Source organism: Neolamprologus multifasciatus, chromosome 7, assembly GCF_963576455.1.
Source record: "Neolamprologus multifasciatus chromosome 7, fNeoMul1.2, whole genome shotgun sequence".
Classification (NCBI taxonomy): Eukaryota; Metazoa; Chordata; class Actinopteri; order Cichliformes; family Cichlidae; genus Neolamprologus; species Neolamprologus multifasciatus.
In genome coordinates this window covers 46,607,643-46,618,875 of record NC_140445.1, presented here as the reverse complement: position 1 = coordinate 46,618,875, position 11,233 = coordinate 46,607,643, and the positions used below count along the sequence as shown (strand labels likewise).

The window sequence follows — 11,233 nt, the reverse complement described above, 5'->3', positions numbered from 1 at the left end:
ATAGACCCCTCAGTGTCTGAAAGGGACAGCATGAGATCATGTACCAATTAGTTTTGTTGTCTAAACCTAACCAAAGAGCAAAAGTAAAAAGTTAATGTGAAAGATACAGCGGTCCCATGCACACCTTTGTCGACTTGCTGGAAGTCACGTATTTGTGCCATTTACAAACCAGCACTCATGTGGTGGATGCATGTTATTGTTATTTACCCTGGAAAAGGTCCTCTGAAGCAGCACAGCCTTATCATGTCCCTACAAACTGCTAAGCAGTGTTTAGTCCCTAAACCTTACCAAAGGACAAAAGCAGGATTTTGTTTTTTAAAAGTTAGTGAGAACAAAGTGCAGTCCAGACAAGACGTCAGCCATAGCTGTCCAATTCATAAACCAGCAACCTGTGTCACCACAGTCCCTCTAACCCTCTTGTTTGGGACTTGGTGGTCTCTAAATGTGTCCTGGTAAGACACAGATACTCTGATAAAACAGTTTTACACGACCCCTCCAGGATATATAATCTATATATACATATACAAAAAAATCCACTCTAGCCCCTGCAGGTGGTCTATCCCTCAGGTTCCCAGGCTTCCGGTAGAGGACCTGAGCTTGAGGGTCCTGCGCAGTATCTTAGCTTTTCCTGGGACTGCACTCTTCTAGACAGAGATCTCAGATGTTGTTCCCGGGATTTGCTGGAACCACTCACCTAGTTTGGGTGTCACCACATCTAGTGCTCCGGTTACCACTGAGACCACTGTTACCTTCACCCTCCACATCTTCTCGAGTTCTTCTCTTAGCCCTTGGTATTTCTCCAGCTTCTCTTCTTCCTGATGTTGTTGTCTGGTTGGTTAGCCATCACCATTTTGTTCGTCTGTATCTGGAAGTCCCACAGGATCTTAGCTCAGTCATTCTCGACTACCCTGGGAGGCGTCTCCCATTTTGTTCCTGTGCTGCCATGATTAGTGCCTCTGCGCTGTCTTTCAGTCCAGCTTTGTTAGCCACTAATAGGTCTTCTGGATGTCAGCCACTTCCTCTATCTGCTGGTGGTACATACTGTGCAGGGGCCTGTCCTTCCATCATGGTTCCTCCTCTTCCTTCTCTTTCTTGGGTTTCTGCTGCCTGAGGTATTCACTGAGCGTGCATGTAAATGCCACTAATTTTATTCTCTGTTTTCAGTCCTTAAGAATTAATAGCAGTTTGTTCTTTCCTCGAGACTAAAATAGAAACTCCTGTCTTCATCTAAGAGAATCTTGATCCGACCTACAAACAGGGTTAATAGTAAATTCAATAGACGGATGAATGAGTGTTTTATGCTGCTCTGCTCTTACAGTGCTTCGTTTTGTCATGTCAAACATAATGACAACATCGCTGTCCTCCTTCCAGTACGCCACATGCAGCCATTGCCAAAACAACAGGTTCATTACCCGCCATTATTACTTCCCTGAAAGTCATCTATGCTGAAAATAACTGCATCATTATTGTTGCTGCATCAAGTGCCTGAAGAAAAATACATGCGTGCGTTCCAGTCGAGGCTGAGAGAAAAGAATCCAGGTCCACACGTTGTACTGTATGCAGCGTGTTTCAGGTTTAAGACTGAAGGCACGGATTCCTATTTGCCAATGTTTGCTTTCCCCTTCTTCTTACAATAAGAGACTGTCCTATAAGTCTATGTCTGTGTTTCCAGTTGTCATCGTCACAAATGTCCAACATTTTAAATATGGTTGAACAAACAATGAAGTAACTGTGACTGGCAAAGAGATTTTTAATTTACTTTTTCTGCATTAGTGAAAAGTAAGTTATAACATTATATCATTACATTTGTATTTTACCATGTTGTCATTTATTCATACATGAATTTTAAGAGCCCACACTTAACTGTACATTAAAGATGGAAATATCCTCTGTCTGAAAACTAAAACCAATGCAGAAGAGCTGCACTAGGGGTGACTCTGTGATCAGACCAGAAGGAGTTCATAGAAGTTTACTGGGAAACAAACCTACTACTCCTGTGACCTATGACCTCTTAAACAGCTTTTCCAATGGGCTCCATTACCAAATTAGAGTCTTACTGAATAAAACATGTTGTTCCTTTAGTCCATTATGGTCCCCATTACTGTGCAAAAGGACAGATAAATCAGGACTAATATGGCAATTGCTAAAATGCTCAAGTAAAGAATTCAAAAAAGGACTTCAGAGCTGCTACATCCTATAGCTACAGTCTGAGTTTATTCAAGAAAAAAAAACATCCTTTGCCGAATATATCCACTTTCCTTCGTCTGCACATTTCCAAATTATCTGAGCTTTGCCTCTCTAATTTTGTCTCCAACCCGAGCTGTCTATTTGATGTGCTCATTTCTAATATCGTCCTTGCGATCCCAATGCAAATCTGACATCTTCTACAACTTACATGCAAAGCCACATTATTGTAAGCAGGTCTCACCACTCTTAAGGGTTTTTTGTTTTTGTTTGTTTTACTGCAAACACTATTTAAATTAACTTTAATTTCAGTTTTTACCAGGAAATGAAAAACTGGATACAAAGTCACAAATCAGATTTGGAGTATCAATTTTTCTGACTTTGTCTCAAAAGAAAAAAAAATGTTATTCTATGACCACAAATTACCTATTATTGTGCACATTTTAAAATATAAATCCCCTTTGCGTTTAAATTCATATTCAATATGAAAATAATACCCACTGTTTTTTTTTAATTGTATGAGTTTCTTCTCCGCTAGCGGCGATAGCGAGCTCTTAAGGTAGAAAAAAGTTAGGGAGGGGGAAATGATGCAGAAGAAGAAGTCGGCTGAAAGCGGAAGTTACATCAAATGTTGTTATGGCGTCTCACATGTAGCTCTCCTAGCCTCTAAAATTTAATAAAACATTGTATAAGGGATTTCTGAGGTACGTATTATCGCTTATATTGCCGCAGTTAGCAGGTTTACACAGTTAGCACATTAGCTCAGTTTACTCAGCTGTAGCTGACAGGAAGCTGCATTTCATCGCATCGTTAAGCCGCAGTGACAGAGCTAACAGGCGTTAGCATCAGTTTTTCCCCACTAAGTTAGTTTTTCTAGGTCTTCAGAATTGGGTAAAAGTAGTAGGACTTTAATTTTCGACTGTCCCGGCGTCCAGTATGTGCGTTGGAGGTTACATTCATTGCCAGAGTCCATTATTTCATATTTTGGGTTGCTGCCACTGACTCTCATTTAATCTTAGGTTGAAGAGAGTGTTAACTGGAGATCCAGGACCAAAACAATGAGCACTCAAGTAAGCAGTAAATACAACCAGCCTCATATTTTCATGTTTTCTTGTTGTTTTTCTCCGCAATTAGAGTAACTCTAAATTTGTGTTTTGATTTCAGTACAGCATTTTGTTCAAGCAAGAACACGGTGAGTAAACATGCTGGGTCCCACTACGTTATGAGTTATAATATAAGAATGAGTGTTTTTTGTTCTTTCTTGGCAGTGTTGCAGTCTTTATCACGTTTTTTTTTTTAAACTGAAAATTGTCTGTTTTATCCAATAGGATATAGTCATGTCATGAAAATGAGATTGTCAAACCTACCAACAATGTCACTAAAATCTTACATAAATTTTGCCAGAAGACAGTCAGTCTGCAGCAGTCTGATATCTTATTATTGTCTCTATCTTACAATGCTAAGCTGCTGTTGTGATTGAGCACTATGTAAATAATATTGAATTGAATATCTGCTGAATGGTTCAATGGGATCATGTTGATAATTGCATGCAATCAGTTTCTTATATTACGATGATTAACTGTGATAAATAAGGAAAATTACACATCTGTTGCTTTCTGTATAGATAGAAATTCACATTTGGCAACCTTCCTCCAACAGAATACCACTCCCTCAAGTTGTGCATATTGACAAAGACTCATTCAGACTGATGGCAACATGCTGGGAGTCTGTCTGCATTGATAAATCAGATCCCAGCTATTTGCAATTCTTCAACAATCTCTCTAAGAGTGATTGCAGTCACTCTCCCTGACACACGCACATGTTGTCACCGTGATAAAGCACCCCTTTGTTCACATTTATTTAATTTTTTCTGCATTTGTTTCCTCTCAGCACACGATGATGCCATCTGGACAGCAGCGTGGGGTAAAAGTGAAGCAGACGGCTCAGAAACCATCGTCACAGGCTCACTCGATGACATGGTGAAAGTCTGGAAATGGTATGCATTTCATTTAGACGATACTATTGCTGATCACACGTAAAACACTGTACTAACGTTTAAAAAAACAAAACTCAGAAGACATTTAAAAGCCAGTTTGCTTAAATTCACTTTTTCTGCTCATCACTTTAAGAGCTTCTCTGGAGTTTATTTGACTTGACAAGATCTAATAATCAGAGGTGGAAAAAGTAGAGACATTCTGTACTTAAGATATTTCTGTTACAAAATACTCCAGGAAAGGTTGAAGTACTGATTCAATTTCTTCTTTTCTTCTTTCAAAGTAACAAAGTAAAAAGTTGCTCTTTGGCAGATGTTTCTACCACATATTTTTATGCAAAGCTAAGTTAGCCTTGTACTCTATTAATGTAATAATAAAATAGAAGATGGGAATACAAACTTTAGCATGATTTTTAATTTTAATTGTGCTCAGTTTGAAATAGAAGAAAAAGAACGAAATTTTAAAAAAATAGCTCTGATTTCTGTTGCTGCTTTGTAGAGGGTGACTTTGCCTCTAAACAGGCAAATTAGCACAGTCAGGGGTTAAAGTGGGGTTTTAGCAGGTGGAGGAACCCTAAAATTGGGGAAAAGAATCACAACTCAAAATAATTTCTGTTGAGAGCTCCAGTAGATTTTCTTAGTGTACAGGCTGTGATCAGCTGATCTGTGCTATTAGTCCTCTGTGGTTTACTGCTGTTTGTGGCTGTACACAGCTGAGTTCAACAAGATGTCAGCAGATGTTTCAAGAGTTTTCCTGGCTGATTTCCATCCTCTACACTGATACAACACCGTTTACTGTCTTTACATTAGACTGTATAAAGTTGGTATGAAGGTAGAATTCAGTGAAAGAGTCTCAGCATCGTCAGTTTAACTTCAGATTAATCTCTGCTGCCCTTTGTAGCAGAGATATACATAAGGTCACCATGAAACCAAAGCCACCGTGCACCAGACACACACTTTAAATCGTCACTGTACAGCAAACAGACCTGTTTATCCTGCATTAACCTGCAGAAGATTTTCATGCAACCTTTAAATAGCACAGTTAGTCTACTTCAGTTTGTTTTGCAGCACATTTCACAATATGAAAAAACATGATGTCACATGTGCAGACTCAAAATGTGATTTAAAAGCACAAGGTCTTGAGCTTTAAATGAGCAGCCCTTACATTTAAATCTGACCTCTCTTCTTCCTCTCCTGTCTTGTCTTTCTTATGTTCTCCATCTCTGAGTGAAGTTAGCTCTCATTCAGTCCCTGTGAAATACAGCAGCTGGACCTTTAGCTGCAACACACTGTGAGAGAAACTGCACACAAACAGTTTGTGTGTTTGCTGATGTTTGTTGAGCTGATAGAAACGCTGCATTTGAAATTACCTGACACTTAAAAAAAGTCAGTCTCTTTATGCTCCTCTTCTGTAGGACTAGCTAGATGCCGAATTACCCCAACCACAAACTTATGGACACCTGAAGTTTTGGTGTTGTGCCAAAAAAACCCACCACCCACTTAACCCCTGACTTTGGCACATCTCTTGTCATCTCTTTTTATGCAACATCTCCTGGTGATTAAGACACAAACAGAACTGCCTGTCATGTGTCACTAATTGGTCTCAAATCAGTTTGATTTATGAAGGCCCGCAGTGACGTGAAATAATTACTAACTTCAGATTTGTTAAAGCAAAGCTAATGAGCCTGTTTTGAAAATGTGAGGAGTAGAAAGTACAAATATTTGTTTAAAAATGTGGGGAGTAAAAGTAGTCAGAAAAAAGTACTCTACTCAAGTAAAGTACAGATACCTGAAAACTGTACTTAAGTACAGTAATGGAGTATTTATACTCCATTACTTTCCACTTCTGCAAATAATCTCAGTGTCGTGCTGTCCGTGCAGGTCAGATGAGAAGCTGGAGCTGCAGTGGACGCTGGAGGGCCACCAGCTGGGGGTGGTGTCAGTAGACATCAGTCACAATGGCGCCATCGCTGCCTCCAGCTCCCTCGACGCACACATCCGTCTCTGGGACCTCGAGTCCGGGAAACAGATAAAGTCGATGGACGCTGGGCCAGGTAAGACCTGACCTCACACACTTTGTTTGCTGCTGCCTTTTTTACCACTTGGCACTTAAGTGAGGTCACTACAGAGCAAACTGTTGCCCAGTTTATATGCAACTAACGTGCAGAGGATGGTAACTTGGCTGCTCTGCTGTGCAGTCTATACACACTTGTTTCATTTTTGCACACTCACCTTCCAGGAACACTTACACCCAGAAATGTCCGCTCTGTTGTGTATCTTCAGCCCAGCTGTTCTTCATGTCACTTTACATTAGTGACACTCTGTTTCACTCAGCAGGCGGTTCTATTGCAGACTTTGTCTTTATTCCCTCCTTAAGACAATTTATTTTACTGTTCAAACTCTTTGTTTCCTTGCTATTTATATGAATTGATGTTATATTGGTCGGATTCTTTAATGATCTTTACATTAGTGAACAAAGGACTCGTTTGGTTAAAAGTAGACTTGTGAAAACACCTGAACCTGTGACACAACGGGGCCATCACTGCCTCCAGCTCCCTCGATGCACGCATCCATCTCTGCACGCATCCATTCAGGTCCTGTACAGATAGTGTGAAGGTTTAGAAACTGCAAGAGTACTCTTGGAGCTTTTTCCCATAACATTTTAATAAAAGTAATCCAGGCGCCAACACTTAATTGGTTCTTCCTCCACCACTTTGATAAAGTTCTCCCTTTATCAAAGGTTTGATAAAGCTTTCTCACACGTAGCCCCGGAGCAGGAAATAGTTTGACCACATTTGCAGTTTGGGAATACTCGGTATAATCTTAGTTCCTGGGTTAACAGTGTAGCACACATTAAGATGCACTTTGCCAGGCTAATGTTTGATCTGCTGCTTTTGTATTTTCACTTTGATGATGTGTGAAAAAATCAGGGTTGTAGTTCATTTGTGGAAATGGCAAACAAAGAGCATTGTGGTGATGCCCAGATTTAAGCATTTTTTTTGGTTTTAATCCCTCTTTGCTCTCCTCTGTAGTGGATGCATGGACGGTGGCCTTCTCACCAGACTCCAAGTACATTGCCACAGGAAGCCATCTTGGCAAGGTCAACATCTTTGGTGTAGACAGCGGAAAGAAGGAATATTCTTTGGACACGCGAGGAAAATTCATCCTGAGCATAGCTTATGTAAGGAGCTGTAAATTCTGGTTTTGGTCAGCTCGGTGGTGTTTTGTCAAGCTCAGTCTCTGAGGGACGAGATGTCACCGCTTTAGTTTTCCAGTAACCCATCTTGATTTGCTCATTCACCACAGTGTATCCCTTTGTTTTACCTATTAACTCATTCTTTCCAGGGCCAAAGGTTATATGTGATCCAGTCTCATTTTGCTACAGTTGTTACATGTAAAGTAATCAGTTTACTGATCCTTGTTTCTCAGAGTCCAGATGGCAAGTATTTGGCCAGCGGAGCTATCGATGGAATCATTAACATCTTTGACATCGCCACTGGAAAGCTACTCCACACGCTGGAAGGTTGGTTCAGTCATCAGAATTCATTTTAAAAGTAACGACCAATTATTTTCATTTCATCTCGTTACTCATTTTGGATGAACTCTGTGAGTCATCATTGATTATGATGACTAACACTAATCAGGTTATCTGGTGAAAAATAAGTGTTTATTTATTGATTTACTTTCCTGTTTGGCCCTTTTATTGCTAAGAAATTGCAAAACAAGTTTCAGAAGCCAGAAATGACATATTCATACTGCATTAGGGTTAGTGGTACTTAGACCTCACAGGTATGGGCCTAATTTATAGTAGAGACAGTGAGGCTATATATGTCCCTGTTGCTTTCTTTCAAAGCATGGCAGTGGTGGCATCACGCTCTGGGGCTGTTTTGCTGCCAGTGGCACTGGTACATTGCACAAAGTGGATGGAATAATAAATGAGGAGGAGGAATACCTCCAAATTATTCATTTACATCTCAATCTAACATCTGTATGGTCAAAAGTTGGACACAACCGGGTGTTCCAACAGGACAATGATCCCAAACACACATCAGTACTGGTTTTGGGATGGATAAGGCAGGCTAACATTAAGCCTCTGGATTGCTCTTCCCAAAGCCCCGACCTCAGCCATATTTAAAATTTGTGGACTAAAAGCAGCATTATAAGCGAGGTCAATGCCAGGAAGCCAACCACTGAACGAAATGAATATTCAGTTTGTCTTTGTTGATTGTCAGCACTTAAAACAATGATAGAAAACACAGGAAAGCAGGATATCTCATATAGAAACACTGGCACAAGGAATTTTGTTCTTTCTGGATGATAAATAACTAAACACAGTTTAAAATTTAAAAGCTAAACATGATGAAATATTTTTTTAAATTGTGGCTAAACAGTGAAGGAAATGCAGACAGCATAGTCTTAAGAATAAAAAGGGCTTCAAAGTTTTTAAATGCACGTCACAAAGATCACCAACATGTGTGGGGACTCTTACAGAGTGTTTACCGTCTCCTCAGGTCATGCCATGCCCATCAGGTCCCTCACGTTCTCCCCGGACTCCCAGCTCCTGGTGACAGCTTCAGACGACGGCTACATCAAAATATATGACGTGTGAGTTTGGGAGCTTCTTCCAGACAGCAGCTTTAACTCTGTACATGAGTTCATTGATCCTGAAGGACATGGAGTTAAAGCTAGCGCTACTATTACACAGCAAAGTTATGGTATAATAAAGATTACAATGCATTCTGTTTGCTTAATTAACTTTGCTGGAATCACTTCACAGGCAACACGCCAACCTGGCCGGCACACTAAGCGGCCACGGGTCCTGGGTTCTCAGTGTCGCCTTCTCTCCTGATGACACTCATTTTGTCTCAAGGTAACATGAAGCTCCTCAGATGGTAGCACAGTGCTAGTTTATATCCTGATAGTTAAAAGCTGCACTTTGGTATAAAATGGATGGAAAAATTACATCTGTTATTACTTGGAGACATCGTGTGATTTAGAAGTTCTGCCTCCAGGTCAATATTTTCTGCTTCATGTTCACACAGAATAAATAAAGTGACGATACTATTCAGGAAAGAGACTTGAAACACGATGCTGTTGTGCATGTGTTTGAATATAATGGCAGATCCACCCTCATCAGTTGTATGTCAGGGATTTCAAAGTCTGTTTCCTCATTCTGCTTTCTCATGCTTTGCTCTCCTCGTGTGAAACTTTAGTCAGTGAAAGCTGTTTTTCAGTTTCCAGCTCACAATGCCGAGTCAAACTGAGCTGGCCAAGGTAAAATCTGTAAGATCTTCTAATTCCCCCCCCCCTTTCAGCTCGTCTGACAAGAGTGTGAAGGTGTGGGACGCCAGCTCCAGAGCATGCATCAACACATTCTTCGACCATCAAGACCAGGTGACTCTGCGTTTTTTCCTTTAACGTGTTAACAATCAAATTCAAAGTAAGAAAATCCTGTTACTGTCAGTTAAATCAATATGCCTGGTGTCATCCAACGGCCCATCACGTGACCTCTGTCTGATGGTTGAGCTGAGGGGAAAACCAATAAGCCTGGCTGTCATTAGATCTCTGGTTGACGCCTGTGGGCAGTTTGATCGGTTTTCCAACAAAGCCTTTAATAAAGTAGCACGTGTCCTCAGGGACGACGTCAGAGGCAGCTGCCATTATTGTTTTTGTGACGGCAAAACCAGAAAATCTACAGGGACAGTTTGCAGCCAATTAACTGCTCAGCTTCACGTTGTTCTCTGCTTAGACATTGGTCAGATTAACTGTTTGCTCTCTTCTGATTAATTTCTGCCTTCTGCACTGCTCAGTTAGGGTCAGGCTGCATTTTTTAGATATTTTTAAAGCTTGCGTACACACACATGCACTTCAGCTTAAAAACAGTTGGGAATACTGAAGTAGTGTTAAATTATAGTACAGTATACAGGGCTGTTGTGTTGTGCGTTGTCATACATATGCAGTGAAGGTGCTCAGAGCTGCCCGTTTTGATCAATCCTCCTCTCCACAGGTGTGGAGTGTAAAGTACAACAGCACCGGCTCAAAGATCATCTCAGCTGGGGACGACCGTGCCATCCACATCTACGACTGTCCCATGTGACGAGACACATCCAGGCTGAGAGAGGACCTCCACAGCTGTCAACTCAAATCACTTATAGAAATTGATAATGAAGGGAGGGAGAGATTAAAGCTGTAAATGTGATGGACTGTTTTGCACCGGCTGAGTGCGGTCAAATAAAAGGGTTGTTTTTGTATTTTGGCGTTCATCGCATTTCTTTCAGAACCGAGCGCTCTCTGTCATGAGTTAGTTTCATGGCAGTGTCCAATTTGATGTGATATTTTTATCCATATATGAAACCAGAATTTTGAAACGGAAAATAGGCAACAGTGAAACCAACTGCAACGCTTCAGTAAGGACTTGTAAATCACGATATAGGTATACCTAAAGAATAACCTGCTTCTATTGTTCTTTTTGACTAAAAATGTACAAAATTGTTGTGTTCAGTAAGGCTTGAAAGAGGCGATTAAGACCATGAACTTAAGTATTAGCTCCCAAACAGCTGTTTTCTCACCCAGGAGCTACATCCACCTTTTAGATATCCTTTACTTAAAATAGTGTATATATAGATAAAATTCAACTCTTTATGATGAAATAAAACTTTTTTTCATTCATTCAATTCCATTATTCATGTGTGGAAATTTACTCATTGCTCAGTGAGTTTGGCAGCTTCATGTCAAAATCGTTGCTTTTGTTAAACTACCAAAGTGACAATCGGCAGACTTTTGTCAGCTCCCCAGTTCTGCTGCTGGTTGCTTACTGAAATTAGTGGATGAACTCTATGCTTCATGGACCACCATTCATCATTCCTCTTGATCCTTTATCCTGCAGCTCTGACGTCAGAGAACCTTCTGGCAAAGACAAAAAGAAACACGTTTGGATGGCGAGCCGACAGGAGGTTATAAAGCTCCCTCTAGTGGGAGGAATTGTGTACTACAATCACAAAACAACACTAAGCCTCACCAGCCACTCCGGTGAATCCAAGTCCTTTATTACTTTTC

The 11,233-nt window shown here is 40.5% G+C and overlaps 1 protein-coding gene across 2 annotated transcripts; it reads left to right on the top strand.

Annotated features, from left to right (window-relative positions):
- The first annotated feature begins 2,778 nt into the window (after positions 1-2,778).
- Positions 2,779-10,428, top strand: skic8 (SKI8 subunit of superkiller complex). Of its 2 annotated transcripts, XM_085168739.1 has the most exons (11): positions 2,782-2,888; positions 3,204-3,254; positions 3,349-3,376; positions 4,075-4,180; positions 6,059-6,231; positions 7,210-7,358; positions 7,607-7,700; positions 8,689-8,782; positions 8,955-9,047; positions 9,493-9,571; positions 10,185-10,428. In XM_085168739.1, exons 2-11 carry the CDS (start codon positions 3,243-3,245, stop codon positions 10,272-10,274), a joined length of 918 nt encoding a protein of 305 aa, XP_085024865.1. In that variant the 5' UTR covers positions 2,782-2,888; positions 3,204-3,242; the 3' UTR covers positions 10,275-10,428. The 2 variants fall into 2 exon arrangements, with proteins under 2 accessions (XP_085024864.1, XP_085024865.1); XM_085168738.1 differs by having other exon boundaries at positions 2,779-3,254.
- Positions 10,429-11,233: the final 805 nt, after the last annotated feature.